This window comes from Dioscorea cayenensis, chromosome 19 (genome assembly GCF_009730915.1).
Source record: "Dioscorea cayenensis subsp. rotundata cultivar TDr96_F1 chromosome 19, TDr96_F1_v2_PseudoChromosome.rev07_lg8_w22 25.fasta, whole genome shotgun sequence".
Classification (NCBI taxonomy): domain Eukaryota; kingdom Viridiplantae; phylum Streptophyta; class Magnoliopsida; order Dioscoreales; family Dioscoreaceae; genus Dioscorea; species Dioscorea cayenensis.
In genome coordinates this window covers 17,779,530-17,799,109 of record NC_052489.1, presented here as the reverse complement: position 1 = coordinate 17,799,109, position 19,580 = coordinate 17,779,530, and the positions used below count along the sequence as shown (strand labels likewise).

Here is a 19,580-nt window from a genome sequence, read left to right as displayed (position 1 = left end):
GTGAGGTTTTCTGTCAAGCAGCACTGTAGCACGAGTATTGTAGCACTGGTATTGTAGCAAAAACACTGTTCACTTACGGGGTTCATGCGCCCGCATACACCCCGTGAAACTCACTGGCGATCTTGTGCGGCCCGTATGCAGCCCGCATAAGCTGCAAAAAACCTTCAATATCTTCCTTGAGGCTTCAATGCTCCTCCCAAGGGTTCTACAAGGCTTCAAAGCTTCAAAACAACTCATAAAATGCTATCAAACCCCCCATTCATGTTAGAATGAGATGAACAAACATACAACAACACAAGAAACAATTTTTAGCGTGGAAACCCTACAAATTGAGGGAAAAACCACGGGACTCCTTAGAGCCTCTTAATCATGTATCCACTAGGTCAATAATGAATTACAATGGATCTTCTCTAGCTAACTAGAGGTTTACAAGCACAAGGACAAAGGCATTCATGAGAGAAGAGATCTCGTTGACAAACATCATCATCATCATCATCAAGATGGCTAACAAACAAGAAGTAGGGGGAAATAGAAGGATCAAACCTAATCAATTGGTAGTGCTTCTTGCAAGGAGTCTTCTCCCGGAGTTTGAGTGAGATCCGGCGAGGTTTGGCCGTCCGATCTCCTTGCCCTAGCCCTCTCTCCCTTTTCTCCCTCTTTGTCATCTCTCTCTCTCAGAATGAACCCCCTCTACCAATCATAACCAATTCTCATTACCAAGGAATGAGAAAATTTTCACCTTGTAAAGTTACCTCTTTGTCCTCCATCTTCTCCACTATTGACCTAGCTTCATTTTTTTTTTTCATCATGGGCTTGGAGCCCAATTATTCATCCAACCTAACAAATGGGCTGGACCCCAACAATTCTCCCCCTCAGCACCATTTGGGAGGTTCTACCAATCCTGCTCTTTCCCGACATGCTTCAAGCTTCTCCTTGGATAATGCCTTGGTGAACATATCGGCCCCATTCTCACTAGTGTGTATCTTCTCCAAGTACAACTCTTTAGCTTCTAGAACATCTCGAATCCAATGATATCTAACATTGATATGCTTGGACTTCGAATGGAATGTTGAATTCTTGGAAAGATGGATGGCGCTCTGACTGTCACAATAGACAATACACTTCTCTTGTTGCATACCCAATTCTTCAAGAAACTTCTTCATCCACAAAGCCTCCTTGCAACCCTCAGTAATTGCAATATACTCAGCTTATGTGGTGGATAATGCAACACACTTCTGTAGCTTTGACTGCCAAGAAACAGCTCCCCCTGCAAAAGTCATCATGAACCCTGAAACTGATTTTCTGGAGTCCACATCGCCTGCCATATCTGAATCTGTATACCCATACAAAATGGGTTCACCTTTACCAAAACACAGACATACCCGGGAAGTACCTCTTAGATACCTCAATATCCACTTCACTGCAGCCCAGTGCTCCTTTCCCGGATTTGAGAGAAATCTGCTCACAACACCAACAGCATGAGCAATATCTGGCCTCGTACACACCATGGCATACATCAAACTGCCAACAGCGGATGCATAAGGAACTCAGTTCATCTCCTCCTTCTCTTTGTCACTTGAAGGACATTGACTTGAGCTAAGTTTAAAATGACCTGCAAGTGGAGAACAAACAGGCTTGGCTTCCTTCATGTTGAACCTCTCAAGAACCTTGTCAATGTATTTTTCTTGAGACAACCACAACTTCCCATTCATCCTATCACGGGAGATTTTCATACCAAGAATCTGTTTAGCTGTACCTAAGTCCTTCATAGCAAAGGTCTTGCTTAACTGTCTCTTCAGGTCTTCAATCTTGCTTGCATCATGACCAACAATAAGCATGTCATCAACATAGAGTAGGAGAATAATGAAGTCATCATTTGAGTGTTTCTTCACAAACACACAATGATCAACTGAACTTCTAGTGTACCCTTGAGTCATCATAAAGGAGTCAAACTTCTTGTACCACTGCCTTGGCGCTTGTTTGAGTCTATACAAACTCTTCTTCAACCTGCACACTAGATTCTCTTTTCCCTTGACTTTGAACCCTTCTAGTTGCTCCATATATATATTTCCTCCTCTAGATCACCATGAAGAAAAGCGGTTTTCACATCAAGTTGTTCCACCTCTAGGTTAAAACTAGCAGCTAAACCAAGCACAACTCTGATGGATGACATCTTCACAACTGGAGAAAATATTTCTTCAAAGTCAATACCTTTCTTTTGACTGAACCCCTTCACAACCAACCTTGCCTTGTACTTTGGTTGTGAGCTATTACTTTCAGTCTTCAACTTGTACACCCACTTGTTCTTTAGGGCCTTATTGCCCTTAGGAAGCTTCACCAAATCATAGGTGTGGTTCTCACACAAAGAACTCATCTCCTCCTGCATAGCTCCAAACCAATCATGCTTCTTCTCATGTTGTATAGCTTCCTCATATGTTTCTGGCTCTCCTCCATCACTGAGCATAACATATTCATTTGTACTGTATCTACTAAAGAGATGACGATCTCTAGTAGATCTTCTCACTTGGGTCTCAACTGGTGGTGTTGGAGATGCTTCTTCAATTTCTTCAACTGGCTCTACATCTTCGACTGGAGGAACTTCACTTCTAACAGTCTCATTACCATTTTCTTGGACATCTCCCCCTTGAGCTGAACTCTGTATAGGTGAAGGAATTGGATCAACACTAACAAGAATCTCAACTGAGGGACTAGAGGTCTCACCCTGCTTATCAAGATTAGTCATTTGGTCTTCTAGAAACATAACATCTATGCTCCTGACAACCTTCTTGTTAACTGGATCCCACAATCTGTAGCCAAACTCCTCATGACCATAACCCAAGAAAATGCACTGCTTTGCTTTGCCATCAAGCTTGGACCTCTCATCTTTGGGAATATGAACAAATGCCCTGCAGCCAAATATTCTCAAATGAGTATAGGAGATCTCCTTCCCAGTCCATACTCTGTTCGGCACATCACCATCTAGAGCTGATGCTGGAGAAAGATTTATCATGTCTACTGCAGTCCTCATAGCTTCCCCCCAAAAGGACTTAGGAAGCTTTGCATGAGAGAGCATGCATCTTATCCTCTCTTCAATTGTTCTGTTCATTCTCTCAGCCACACCATTGAGATGAAGTGTTTTGGCTGGAGTCTTCTCAAGCCTGATCCCATGAAGTCTACAGTACTCCTTAAACGACCCTCTGTATTCACCACCATTATCTGCTCTCACTGCCTTCAACTGTTTTCCTGTCTCCCTTTTAACCTTGACATGGAGATCCTTGAAGACATCAAGCACTTGATCTTTGGTCTTCAAAATAGTTGCCCAAACCTTCCTTGAATGATCATCAATGAAGGTCACAAAGTAATGTCCATCCCCAAATGTTTTGTCCTACATAGAACAAACATCAGTATGCACCAAATCAAGAATATTTGATTTCCTGGATGGGGGATGAGAATGAAATGCCACTCTATGTGTTTTCCCTGCTAAGCAATCTACACATGTTTTGAGAGATGCCCCTTTCATGTTCGGTAGAAGATTCTTCTTGGAGAGAAGAAGTAGCCCTTTCTCACTGACATGCCTAAGTCTTCTATGCCATAGCTCAATGCTTGCATCTTTCTGAATTGCATTCAACTCTCCTATGTGTAACTTAGCTTGCATAACATAGAGTGTGTTTGCCTTATTCCCTCTAGCAATCACTAGGGAACCTTTGGTGAGCTTGCACTTACTTTCACCAAACCAATTGACAAACCCATCATCATCAAGTCTTCCTGTAGATATCAAATTTAGGCGAATGTCTGGAACATGCCTAACATCCTTGAGTACTAGCTTGAGCCCTTGATTGGTCTCCAAGCAAATATCTCCAATACCCACTATCTTCGATGCACCACTATTACTCATTTTGACATTTCCAAAATCACCACTAGAGTAGGTAGAAAAGAAGTTACCATAGGGAGTGACATGAAATGAAGCTCCTGAATCAAACACCCAGTCACTCTCTTGGCTCACAAGATTAATACAATCATCATCACAAATGACACTGATGTCACCATCTGTGGCTACTGTATTAGTCTCCTTCTCCTCTTTACTTCCACCACTCTGCTCTCTTTTGAGGAGCCTGCACTCCCTCTTCATGTGGCCCATCTTGTTACAATGAAAGCACTTCATGTTTTTCCTATTCTTTGATCTGCCTCTGGATGTGTCTTTGTTGCCAAAACCTTGAGGATGTCTGCTCTTGCTTCTACCACGGCCTTCTGGCTTTTCTGAAACAAGAACACCTGAGGAAGTTTCACCTTTTTCTTTCCTCCTAGCCTCTTCACTCATTAGGCTCTCCTTAACCATTTCCATGGTTAGCTTTCCACCTGGTGCTGAAGTGCTCAGAGATACCACTAAAGTTTCCCAACTATCTGGCAAGGAACTTAGGAGTAGCAATGCTTGCAACTCATCTTCAAGAGTCATCTCAATTCACAACAAATGATCCCTAATCAACCTGTATGCTCTGATACCACTTGTTGGGGGGTTTTGTCTTGAAATGCAACAGTGAAATTTGCGGAATTTACTGTATCAATGTTACTGTAGCAATACAAGTACTGTAGCACTGGTATTGTAGCAAAAACAATGTTCACTTACGGGGTTCATGCGCCCGCATACACCCCGTGAAACTCACTGGCGATCTTGTGCGGCCCGTATGGAGCCCGCATAAGCTGCAAAAAACCTTCAATATCTTCCTTGAGGCTTCAATGCTCCTCCCAAGGGTTCTACAAGGCTTCAAAGCTTCAAAACAACTCATAAAATGCTATCAAACCCCCCATTCATGTTAGAATGAGATGAACAAACATACAACAACACAAGAAACGATTTTTAGAGTGGAAACCCTACAAATTGAGGGAAAAACCACGAGACTCCTTAGAGCCTCTTAATCATGTATCCACTAGGTCAATAATGAATTACAATGGATCTTCTCTAGCTAACTAGAGGTTTACAAGCACAAGGACAAAGGCATTCGTGAGAGAAGAGATCTCATTGGCAAACATCATCATCATCATCAAGATGGCTAACAAACAAGAAGTAGGGGGAAATAGAAGAATCAAACCTAATCAATTGGTAGTGCTTCTTGCAAGGAGTCTTCTTCCAGAGTTTGAGTGAGATCCGGCGAGGTTTGGCCGTCCGATCTCCTTGCCCTAGCCCTCTCTCCCTTTTCTCCCTCTTTGTCTTCTCTCTATCTCAGAATGAACCCCCTCTACCATGTATAACCAATTCTCATTACCAAGGAATGAGAAAAATTTCACCTTGTAAAGTTACCTCTTTGCCCTCCATCTTCTCCACTATTGACCTAGCTTCAATTTTTTTCCATCATGGGCTTGGAGCCGAATTATTCATCCAACCCAATAAATGGGCTGGACCCCAACACTATTTTACTACCAACAGCAAATAATGCAAAAGGAGAGAATTCAGATAGCATAATCGATGATAACTTAATCATTTGTATATAGATTTATTTAATATTTATTACTTTTGAATTGGTAAATTTATCGGGCTTACTATTTGTATGTGAACTTATTATTTTATAGATTTTGTATATATATATATATATTTTTAATTAACATATAGTTCTTCAGTTACCTATAAAAAAATTTAAATTTAAAGTGTGGGTAACATAGCTGCACGATACTACGACGGCCTCCGAAGTTAGTGGATTGGTGTTGCTTAATTCAATTATTGCGAACGGGAAGTCTTTAGAATATGATACTACCAATCAATAAGGATGTATTTTATGCGCGTGGGATACAACCTTGTCCACTGCTTGTCATTGATGTCTTCAATAAGCAATGATAGTAACATCCACCACAGCCACCACAAACACTAAAACACTCTGGTTCTTTTCTTAAAATGTTTTGCACCAACAGTGGCCACCCTTCATTGGTGTCATCCACACCTTTTTCCTTCTATATAAAATATTTTATATATACATTAAAAAAGAAATCTTATTTTTTTCACATGAAATGACAGCTGATAAATAAAAGATGGCGATTTAGATGTACTCCAACAGATGTAATAGGTGTAATACCTAACTATTATGGTTCATTTTAGGGTATATGTCAAAAATCAAATAGTGAACTACATGAATTTCACCTGTTACGTTTTACCAAAATTTCCTCTGATGAGTAATGCAGTCTCTATCATAATATAAAAAACATCTCTCTATTATAACACTACCATTCTGACGTGAATTAATTTCCTGCAGTTCAGCAACAATGCTTCCAAGGATCAGAAATTTATTGTTTGTCTAGCTATCGGGAATTAATTATACTACTGGATATATACATGCAAATCAAGCTTGAATTAAATTGCAAAACTTATTTTGATATTTGAAACCAGCTATTTAAGAAAATTATCATGCATCTTAACTTGGGAATGATGTTTCTAATTAGGAGTCTTGTAGAAAATTTGTTAAAATTTTATCATGTGATCATGAACTGTCTTATAAAATTAATTTTTTAAGGATACTAGCTAGTATATATATATAAAATAATAAACTGATTGATCCCCTATAACTTCAGTCCTCTGATAAAATTAGCATAAAAATATATTGTATGACTATAAAAACAAGACACAGAAGCTTTAAAACGGTTGAAAAAAATAGATTAACAAAAACATTTCAAAAGATCATTTGCCATGAACAAAGAAATCATTTTAGTATAGAATAGATGAAAGTCAATTAATGTGAAATATGCTTAATACTATCTTTATGGTCATTTTTAATTATTTGACTCTTCGGGATTTAAACGGGCTTTTAAATATTATAAGAAATCATCATCAAAATTAAAAACTAATATATATAAAAGATTCTTATTTTTCATAATATAAAATTTTTCTTGAATAGTGGATATATACTATTCTTTATATATAGTTGAAAAAAAAATAATCAAAACTCTAATAAATGGCTCAAGTAATAGGAGATAGCTGGCGGTCCTCACTTTTTAATTTTGTGATTACATAGTTTTTATTTTATTTTATTTTTGGTTTTTTTTTTTACAATAAGCAACAATCGCCTCTCATTTAAGGGAAATTAAGAATATGTATAGATGTGGAGTGCAACCGTAAACTCAAACAAGCATCTATACCCTCTCTTTGCATACAATGATTTCACAAGCTTAGTTTCATGATAGATAATTATCAGATAACCAAGACATGACTTCTTCACAATAGCATATCTATAACAAATTTCTGATTGATACATTTACCTTAAAATATGATAAAAGAGTAAACAAGTCTTTCTAGCAAAGCAATTGCAGGAGCAAGAGGGTTTTCGTGACCCCATTAATTACTAGGGTTTGGGATCCATCACCGTTCTTTTAACAAGTCTCTTCTCTTTCGAACCTTTTTTGTTGCTACTATGGAGTAAGGTGTTCTTTCTTAACCCCTACGTCTCCTCATCTTCTTTTCTCAAGCTCGGTATCCTCCTCAACCCTTTTTTATTACAATCAAGGCTTGGGCTTTGGGGTTCGATTTTAGTTTTTTCCCTAAACAAACACCACCTAATTTTTATTTTATTAAATTATTTTAAAAATATATTTTAACATCTAGCTGCTGCACGATTGTTAAATTCAGACAGGGAAATATTTGATATGAGAATTTCTAAATAATTTTTATTATTTAAAATTTTATAAAATATTATCATCATCATTATTAATAAATATGTGTGAATATTGCATGCCATTGCAGCATTAAATGAAGCTCGGAAAGCAACAAGCATTTCAGAAAAAGAAAGCATAAAGGCATAAGATCGAATTAATACATCGCATTATAAAAGCATGATATCCATCATAAGCAACAATAGAAAATAAATACACCGGCAACATTACATAATATAATTAAGGCACGGCAAATTATTATATTACTCATCATTTATAATTCACGCATGGGCATGCATGAACAAATGCGCTTATTTTATTGCTCAGTGAACTTCAGCATCACTTGTTGACGACCATGGCAATGCGTGCAGCCTTGACTTCATCTGTAGTTTTGTTAGCGGGCAAAGCACCGAAGATGGTGGCCTTACTTTCGATGAACATAACGCCAGTCCTCTTGTTAGTGTTGGTTGCCCAAAGTGCACCACCATAGATGACGACGTTGCGATCTTTCTGAAGGATGAGGACGTAATTGCCTTGTCCTATGTTGGTGTTGCTCGCCCACACAGCGTTATTGTTTTTGTCGTAAATGACCAAGTTACCATCACTCTGGAGAATGAGATAGCAGCTGGTGCCTCGGCCGTTAGTGCCGGAAGCCCATAGTGCTTTGCCATTCGCATACAGGACCAGGTTGCAATCGGACTGCATAATGAATTTGTAGCTCTCATAGGTCAGGAATTCCCCGGTATTGAGGGATTCTCCAGAGTAGATTATATCCTTGGCCATGCAGCAAAGAGGAGAAACAACAAGGAACAGGGTGAGGGAGAGCGAAGCAAATGCTCGAGGGATAGCCATAGTGCAATAATAGATTGAGTTCACAGTTCACTGAACTACAACTGGAATGCGTTGCTCTTTCCTTCACCCCTCTATTTATAGATCGTATATTCACCTGCTTTGTTTTACTTTAAACTGTTTCACTGCCTACTTATTCACTTACCCAATTTCTACCATGTATATAGGTTAACGTTTCATACTTCATTTAGCCCGACTTTTGGTTCTCTATTGGATTTTCCAACTGGTCATAAGTTCTGATGACATTTGATTGCACTAAATAAACATTACGTAAGCAGACGTCACCATATCCACTGTAGAGGGGGTCATGGGCTGTCATTAGGCCCGTTCGCTCCGGACATACCCGTCAGCTCAACTTACCTGGTGATCGAGCCCGGTTACAGTTTTGGGCTCTCTCTAACATGTGACTAGGTGGGTTAGCTTTTTATATATATAATTTTTTTTTTATTGAAAAAACACCCATCATAATCATGCTTTGCCTTGGGTATGAATTTAACCTAAGATCGCTTAACCCTAAATTCCAAATTTTGTTCTACTACAATATACTCTAACCACAAATCTCAAATATTACCCAAAAAGAGAATATACTTTTACACATTTTATTTATTTATTTATTTATTATTATTATTATTTAACCACAAAATACTTGAAATTAATTATTTTCAACATTTATTTAATTAAATATTAATTACAATGTAATATATTACTAATAAATATTATTTAAATATTTTGAGGCTAAAATATTTTTAATTTAATATTTAATTTATTTAAAAATTTAATTATTAATTTTTTAATTAGTTTGATAAATAATTATTAAACACATCGTTGATTACAATTTTAACAACAAAAATAAAATTATTTAATTAGATATTTTACATTAAAAATTATAGACAAACATAAAAAATAAAAAATAAATTAGGAACATAATTATTTTAAAGTATTAATTATATAAATTAATACCTTATAGTTTTTATTAGTTCTAATAATAATAAAAAATTATAAAATAGGTGGAACCCCAAATTTGGGGTCACAAAAAGTTGGACCCCAAATTTGGGTCTTTCAATACTAGTCGAATCAGCTCTTGATTTTGAGGACCCATTTCTTTGTAAATCACAAACCCCCTTGTTCTTGCATATGCATCTCTCTCTACTCAGCTGTTCTAAGATCTTTTATGTTTTTTCCATTAGGGCTAGTACATAAATTTTACTACAATAACTGTAATTAGAGATTTGTTTATATTTGCTTCAGCTTCTAAACATTTATCTTTATGTTTGTTATTCATTTTATTATTTATTTATTTAAGTTTTTTATAGGTAGGAGGAACCACCCAAGGAGGAGGTCTTCTGGCCCTGCTTTCTCAATAAAAGATTTTTTTTATTGCCTTGTGTTCTTCTCCTTCTCCTCCCACCCTACCTAAATAAATTATGTGTGCTTCTTCTGCCTTCCTTCGACTAACACCCCCACCTTCAGTGATGGTGCCCTTTTACTCCGAACACTCCCACCTCCCAGTGTTTGAGTGCATACCCACATCTACCACCCCCGACTCCCAAATTTGGGGTAAAAAAAAGGGTGGGTTGGAGCCAACATGACCCCAAATTTGGGATTTGGGGTATGGTCAGAGATGCTCTATCCAATTGAACTACAAATAATTGGTGTTGCATTACTACCATACACTATTATCATTTACTATTACAATACATTATTTGTTTGTAAATATTATTCACCTCCATTATAAATATTATATAAAATGAATGAAATTTATACCAAATTATTCATATAGACAAAATATTGTTATACAAAACAATATAATTTAATTTCAAATGTGCATACTAGTATAAATATATTATTAATGTAAAACCATAACTCTTTATACAATAATTTTTGTATTTTTTTAATGGAATCTCTAAAATATCGTGTATTTTTAAATAATTAGACTTAAAATCATAATAGTTTTTGAATCATGATTAATAAATAATTAAGTTAATTTTTTTGAATTAATAATAAAGATTTCATGTTAACAATTTTCACATTAACAATATGTTTAAATTAGGATAAATATATTCACTATGAGATAATGTTAACAACTATCTCATTAGAAAAGAACCATTATTATATAAATAATTTTTAGAGTTATCATTTCTGTATTTGAATAGTTTTATAGAAAACTATAAAATTTTCATTTAATAATATCTCTTCACCTCCCACTGCCTATTGATCCTTTTTCATCAAATGATTTTTAAATAAATTTATATTTAATCCATTTTCAATTAATATCCGGTTTTGAAGAAATTATCAAAAACATTTTATAGAAAAATATAAATTTTTCATTTAATAATATCTCTTTACCTCCCACTGCCTATTGATCCTTTTTCATTAAATGATTTTTAAATAGATTTATACTTAATCCATTTTCAATTAATATCCGGTTTTGAAGAAATTATCAAAAACATTTTATAATAAGTATTTTAAAAAAATGAATTGATAACTGTAAGAGTTTTTACTTATTGCAATTTATATCAAATTATCTTAAAATATGTTTAAATTTCAAAAAATTATATTGTATTTTTGGGAAAATAGTTTAACAAAATAGATTAATAAATGAAATTTTTTTTAATATTGCGATTTATTTAAAATTATCTTAAATATTTTTGAATTTTTATATTTGTATTTCGAAAAAAAATTAACATTCGTTTGGGATCATTTTTGTTTTTTTGTTTTTGTTTTTTGTTTTTTGTTTTGCTTTTGTTTTGCTTTTGTTTTGTTGTCAATTTTTTTGAAACAAAAGCATGTTTGGATACACTAATTGTTATGTATTTAGAAAAAAAAAACTGAAACCACAAAATAGATTTGGTTAGCACAAAATGATGAATTTTTATCATTTTTTAATTCATATTTTTTATTTTTTATAAAAATTTATTTTTCATATTAGTTTACTTGATTGTATTATTATCACAAATTTGAAAAAAAAATGATAAAAAATTCATAATAATTTTGTGCTAACCATTTGAAACTAAATAGATTAATAACATCTTAAATTGGACCTATTAAATTTTTAAAAAAATAAAGGAAGATGGGAGACCATAGAGACGGAGTCATAAATATTTTTGGGAGATCAAGTAAAAAGTGAATAGCTTTAATAGTAGATTTTTACAAACATCTTTTTGATATATTTATATATAGGTGTGTGTCTATGTAAATTATATGTTATATCCTCGCTTTAATAGAATAATTTTCACAAATACTTTCTAAAAATATATATTTTTTAGACTATTGGTATTAATTTGTTAAAAAAATATATTTCAGAAAATGAAAATAAAAAACCAATAGGAGAGAGAGAGAGGAGTAGAAGAGGAGGTGATTCACGGAAGGAGGAGGGTCTAGAAATTTTTTTCAAAAAAGTTGAAAATATAAAAATGTTGTTTCCTATTTGTTTAGAAACATGAGAATTGTTGCCAAAATATTTTTTAAAAAAAGTGCCAAACATGGTTTTACTAGTTTTGTTTCCAAAACATGAAATTAAAAAAAAAAAAAAATTGGCAACAATGCCAAACGACCGGTTTTGAAGATATTATCAAAAACATTCTATAATAAGTATTTTAAAAAATGAATTGATAACTATCAGAGTTTTTAATTGTTGCAATTTATATGAAATTATCTTTAAATTTTTTTGAATTTCAAAAAATTATATTGGATTTTTGGGGAAAATTAGCAATAGTATAACAAAAATATATTAATAAATGAAAGTTTTTATTATTGAGATTTATTTAAAATTATCTTAAATATTTTTTAAGTTTAAAAATTATATTTTTGTTTTTTTTTAAAAACATTAACAATGTAGTTAACAAGATTCAAATTCATGCCACAATCTATATAACATTAATACTCTAGCTAACCTAACAACAAAGTTTTTATTGATAGTGTTCTTTTAATAAACTACATAAACAGTAAGGAAGCCTTACTCTATTCAAATTTAATCCCACATCGACTAATCTAAGGAAAAGGACATGGCAACTGGCTATAAAAATAGTCATAGGCATAGTAAAATTTGGTAGTGATTTTTACATTTCTATTATTATATAAAATTGTATTTTATAATTTTATTTGAAAAAAATTTAAAACCCTGCGGGCTGGCCTGTGAACTAGTGGGTTTGCGATTGTGCCTCGGGCATGTTCCTGGTCACCCTAGGATGACCAGTGACCTTCTAGGCTAACTCGGGCAGGAGTTGTAGGCCAGGTCCGTTATGGGGCGGCCTTTGGCCGGCCCTAACCCGTTGGGTTGGGCCCACCAGGCTCAATTAACTGGCCCGTACCCTCCTCTAACCTACTCTATGTTCAGTTTTGTATATGTAAAGATATTGTCACCCCGAACTCTGCTTGGAGGACCCGGTGTACCGACAAACAGCTGCACACTCATAGTGCATAGCATAATATTATGCAAGGCCTCAGAACCTATCTCAAAATAGAACATATAATCTAATATAACTATAAATTCCAAAAGTCTGCTACTGGTTCACTGCAGCTAAGCTATAATTCTTCTGATTTGAAAAAAATTAATAATTCATTACAACAAATTATATTTTTAGTGATAACCAAAATCCTTACTAAAAGCAATAATTTTTCTCACTATTATTAATAGTGGTCACACCTTTTGTCACAGACACCATAGTAAATACAATAGTGACCACTTTAAAAATTTGGCCATAATTGCACAAAAAATTTGTGACAAAATTTGTTACTAAAAACTTAAATATTCATAACAAAACTATATCGACATAAATAATCAAAAATTTGTGACTAAATTGTTGTCACTAAAAGCATTGATATTTGTTATAAAATTATATTGTCACAAAAACATTACTATTTATGATAATTTTGTTGACACAAAAAAACGAATTAGTGATGAATAAAATGGTCACAATAGCTCATTTTATTGTGACAAAATTGTTAACACTAAAATGATTTAAAATAGTATAAAATCTTTTTTTCAAGAGTAATCTTTGTTGGTAATGTTGTTTAGAGATATTGTCATGTGTTTATTATTGTCACAAATAAAATTATTAATTTAATAATAATGTTGTCAGTAAATAAAAATTTTATGTTACACCAATTTTGTCACTAATATGAATAAAATTATTTTTGATAAAGCATAAAGTTATATATTAGATAATTTTGTCACAAGATTTTTTTAGTAGAAAAATAATGTCACATAAGCAAGTAAAAGTATTTAGTATCATATAAAAATATATAAATATCACTAAAAAGTACAAAATTCTTATTTTAAATATATAAAATTGGGAAATTAAATATCAAAAATATAATTATAAAATTATCCTAAACTATTCTCTAATATAAATTTAGAGATGAAGTATTCCCCTATGTATTTGAATCCTTTTTGTGCTTTCCAACCCTAGCTTCTACTAGAATTTGACTCCATTTTTAGGACTTAAATGTTATTCCCTTCTCTTGATGCTTATTATGTATATTAAGAGAGAAAAATCCAACCCTAGCTTCTACTAGAATTTGACTCCATTTTTAGGATTTAAATATTATTCCCTTTTCTTGATGCTTATTCTGTATATTAAGAGAAAAAAAGGGGAAAAAAAGGGGGGATAAGAATCTAATAAAATAGGTTTAAATTTTTCTAAAATTCTAATTTATTTATAATTTTAATACCATTATTTCTTCCCAATTGAGAAGAGACAAATTCTATGTTGCATTTGTGGGTTTTGTTGTTTTAAATAGATAAAAAAATCATTAGGAAAAATCACAATCAAAATCCGAACAACAAAACACTAACAAATAACTGAAAAAAGTCCAATAAACCTAACTTTAAAGATGAAAAGATAAGACAAAACAACATTTATCTTTTATCCATTTCATATACTAAACAAAAGAATTTAAGCAAAGAAGAAAAAAATCACGTGACCATCAATGATATCAATCTCTACATCTCTAGTTTGTTAAATCATTTTGGTTCTCCTAATCAAATAAAGTCAAACCGTTGCCACTGATCTCCATAAGCACAAGCTTCACTGTCTTTGTTTATTCTTTTTATAAGTTAAGTTCATTGAGGATATATATTTTTAAACATATTTATTTTAAATATATGTTATCTAGATTTTGTTTTGTGAGATTTTGTAAATATCAATTTACTTTTAATTTCTAATTATTAATTTTCTCTCAAGTACTATTAATTCTAGCTATGATCTAAATTAAAGGCCTATTTTCTAATCCTTATAATATAAAATTTTGAGTATCGGGTAAATTAAAATTTTAAAAACATTTTAAATTTTATCTACAATTAATTAAAACACCTAAGATAGTTTTAAAAAATATACATATAAATCTTCGAATCAGGTAGGAAAAATAGAATTTTTAATATTTTATTAATTATATAATTTGACTATCTATGTTAATTTACATTTTTATAACGACATTCAGTAGACAATACATGTTTAAATTTTTAGTATCCAAAATTGTCGATGCAAAAGATAAGATGCTTAATTGTGATCGATGCTAAATTATCACAATTGAAATTGTAATAGTGACAAAATAATTAAAAATCACAACTAATCCATAATATAATGACAATTAACACTTTTATCATAAAAAACCCAATAATATCATTTAAATTTTTTTTTTTGTGATAATATTTAGTAGACACTAAATGGTTGATTTTTTTTTGTAACAAAAAATAGATGTTGAGTGATGGAAGACAATTCTGCCACAACAAATGAAAACTTATAGTGACGATATTATCTCTTGTCACAATTACACAACATTCTCATCAAGAAATTTTTGACACCAAACCTTATATGCTTTTAGTGAGGAACATTAGACATAAGAAATTTTGCCATTATTAAAATATTAATAGTGACAACTTAATTGTGACATATGCTACATTATTACAATTATCATTGTAATGGTAACAAAAATATAAGTTATCACAATTAATCTAAACAATAGTGTTGGTTAATTTTTTTGACACAAAAACCTAATATTGTGGCAAAATAACAGGGAGACACAAAAAGATTGTCACTAAAAATCATAACTCTTGTAGTGCAACAAGATTATGAGCTTGACAACCTAGTAAGTAACCCACTAAAAATATTGGTATCATATGAAATTTAAAAAAAAATTAGAAACAATAACAAATCATTTGATCTAGTACAAATATTTCTAAAAAATATAGTTCCTCAAATCAAAGTGGTTCAACAAAATGCAATTTAATAACAGTTAAAAATGTATATCTCACGATCACTTTGGCCGAAACAAAATATCAGAGATCATTTATTTAAACTCGGTGACCATAACTAGATTATTAGAAACTGTTATTCTTTCACCGATGGCACGATGCGAAACTATAGTCTCTTGTTAGAGTTTCATGTTGACATGGTCAGTGTTTAACCCTTAACGATAAGGCTAGTGCTAGTTAATTGGAGACTAACATATGTCAAAATAACTTTATAGTCTGAAAACCATATAGAATATCAGAATTTCAGATAGGCCAAGATTTGTAGAATAATTTATTGAGCAAACATACTAACAAATGCATGATCCCATTTTTTTTATATAGAAAAAATAATCCAGTTATATTCAAAATAATTAACGAATTTAATATTTCAAAGATTAAAAATAGTAGTCAAGATTCCAAAGATTAAAAAAATATAATGGAGATGTGGGAATTAATTTTTCAGGGTATGAAAAATAATTCAAAATTTTAATAAATGTATTATATCAGAAAATTAATCAAACTTCAACAAACGAGTTATTGTATCAGAAAATTAATCAAAGTCCAAGAAAACTTGAAAAAAACAAATAATTAAATAAATAAATGTATAAATACATAATTGTGGACAATAAAAAATTACATATATATTTATGTATACATTTATCTGTGGTGTTACTTACCTGCTTAACTCCAATAACTCAGAATCTCATATTAATACAAATTTTCTCAGAATACCCTCTGTTTGAGAGTAAATTCTAGAAATATAAAAAACCACTTTAACACAAGCAAGAGAATTAAAAGGAGTGCTAAGCTAACCTAACTTCTAAAGGTTGTAACAACATCGAAAGGTCATGCATAACACTGAATTCTTACCACCTGACTAAAGTGATCAATTCTCCCTTCTTGAACAATCAAAGGTTCTATACATTAACAAAGGAAACTCACTAGAATAGAAATACATGTAAAAAAATTAACCAATGCATGACTCAAGTAGAACTCATACCTTTGATAATTGAATCTAGCATAACTTTATCGATCTATACTTTCCTAAATCACAAAATTTAAGATTCTAAGAAGATTAGTCACCAAAGACTATGACATATCTAAACTTCACATTGTTTAGAGTACTACTCATTATATTGAGTTCATTTGAATCTCCAACTATTTTTGAAGACTTTTAATTCAGACATAATCATTTTAAACATGCATATCTCCCAACCTGCAATCCCAAAAGCAATGATATTTTACTTTCAATCAAACAACTTAATAAGGAAGAACTTTTCTATTTTTTATCTTACCTAATTCAATCTCTATGACCATCAAAAATACCTATCAATCTTTAAATTTTGCATAGAAATGACATCCAAGAAAGTTTTATTAACAAAATTTTATCTCATATAAACTACAAATGTATAAAATCTAAAATTTTGCATGTACTTAGTTAACGTCAAACTCAACAATTTTCTTATTTCACTCTCCTCCAAATTTTCCTCTAAGAACCCTAAAATTGAAAAGGGATTTCTGCTATTTCAAAAGTAGATATCTAAAACTTATTATCAAATGAGATCAATTATTAAATCCTCTGACCCTAATAGCATAAAATATTTTAAGACATGATATAAATTTCTCCACATGTTAGGAAACCATTCAATAAGGCATCAAAATTAGAGATTTGTGATGGGTAACAATGCAAAATTGAGAAGCTACATGGCCCACAAGCAATTTAAATTTAGAGGAAAAGTTTACTAGAACTAATCATGAAAAGGATGTGAGTACAAATCAAACAATATGTGCCCAAAATACATAGAAGATTTATTATCAAAACAAAAGGCCAGACAAAATCATAAACATGATCTATAAAACATGTTTCAACTCCTAGAAATGATGATAATCTCACAAGACCTAATAATTATAACTAAGGATTAAAAATTTAAGAATAAACTCATATTACAAAAGAAAGGAAATAACATAAAGAAAATTCAGTTTAGGGTGTAACTATTCTAAGATCACCTAATTAAGCCCCCAAAGACTATTAGTAGTTGATGATGATGCATGAAAATAGAAAGTTTTCATATCATAACATATCTCATTTAGCACTAATCGTAATAGGATAGTAATTAAATCAGCTTGCCAACCTCTAACTTTGCAAGCAAATAACAATATGGATCTGCCATTAATATGTATAATCATAGTCACCTACAAAACACAAGTGTACGTGCCAATTGAGTAATAAAGTATGCTAAAAAGTAAGGGTATCAGTCCATAGGAACTGGAGAATGCTAGTATTGAATCTAAATATGACAATCAACCTAATCAAAATGGTATTGTAAATGCAAACTAAGAACCAAGAATTGAAAGCGCAAATAGAAATTGCAACTAAACAAGCATGAAGAAATGGTGTCCGGGCATAGACTTCCCCTAGGTTTGTTAGGTCCTGGACAATAGTTGTATAAATTCTTACAATCTAATTGAACCAAGAGAGTTCCTAAAACATGCTACCCATTTTCTCAAGGTGAATAGCAACTAGTCCCATACGGTGCTGATACAAATAACCCTATGACTGTAGTACACTCTTTGAAATCTGTTTAGAATAAGCAACATTCAAAATGTAGATAATTATCCTCTCGAAGTAATTACCCCTAATCCCATACGAAGTAAAATTAGAATCTCTTCTAGAAACTACTCCCTATAATTGCATTATGAATGGAATTCCATGCTAACTCGGAAGGCTTATAAGAGGAGAAATCTCAATTCCAAACTACCCTATCTCTAGGCGAACTTGTAATCCCCTTCAATTAAAGCTTGCCTATACTAGGTGGGCCTCTCGACTCATCACACAAGCACATCAAAACATGGATTCATGGCTCTCGCTACAATAGAATCGAAGACAATAGAGACATGTAATTGAATTCAACAATAAAAGATTGCAATTCACAAATAATATAAAAGCATTCAAGATCCACAACCAATATATATCAAATTGTAAACCGTAGGTTCCACCTAGGCTCAAAAACAATAAATTAGTTCTCCATTAGAGGAGAACATTCATGTAATCCACAAGAGACAAGAGACATGAATGAAAACATAAAACCCCTTTTCTCTCTTTGCCCCATAAGAAGTAGACAAACTTCCCTCCTATCTTCCACAAGCACCATAAAGGATGTTCCTCAATAGCTCTAATGGTGTTCTAAATGGTGGGTGAGCATCTTCTCCTCATTGGATTGCCATAGAAGGCCTAGAGAAGTTCTCCTTCTTTCTTCCTTAGGTTTGCAGTTAAAATTGTCCAAAAACCCTCAACATAATATTTTATACCTAACAATTTATGAGGTCCTTATGGGCATCAGAACATGGTGATAAGGAGCTAGGAATGATGGGTCACGGGCCTTACAGGCATCTTATGCCCATAAGCTCCACCTATAAAGACTTTTGTCTTAATGCAATATCTAGCTTATAACGTAGTTGCTAGACCAGAACTTCTCGGGATGATGCTTTTGACCTCCTTTATAGCCGTGTATTGCTCCCTGTAAGCTCTTTTTGATAGCCCTTATGGTTGGTTTACTGGCATAAGTTCTACCCGTAAGTCCCTTTGTCTGGTTATTATGCTCCTCCTTACAGGTAAAAGCATGCCACATGGTTCTCAAGATGAGGCTTACAGTCCAGCTGTAAGGTGTTCTATCTGGCCTATTTTTCGGCTGTTGATGTCAAGAGACCGCTATCTTGTTTAATTTGGCTCCAAATTTTTTTTTTGTTCTCTTGGAGTCAACAAAAGCAAGGGGGGTTTCAAGCAACAAAGGCCAACACAGCTTCAACAATTTTAGTAGTCACAACAAGAAGGTAAAGGCCTGAGTCTCATGACCTTGTTATCATGGTA

At 32.7% G+C, this 19,580-nt stretch overlaps 1 protein-coding gene across 1 annotated transcript; it reads right to left on the bottom strand.

The window, feature by feature from the left end:
- Positions 1 to 7,778: 7,778 nt before the first annotated feature.
- LOC120250061 (mannose-specific lectin-like) lies at positions 7,779 to 8,527 on the bottom strand. Its single transcript, XM_039258819.1, has one exon. It carries the CDS (start codon positions 8,479 to 8,481, stop codon positions 7,969 to 7,971), a length of 513 nt encoding a protein of 170 aa, XP_039114753.1. The 5' UTR covers positions 8,482 to 8,527; the 3' UTR covers positions 7,779 to 7,968.
- Between the last annotated feature and the right edge of the window lie 11,053 nt (positions 8,528 to 19,580).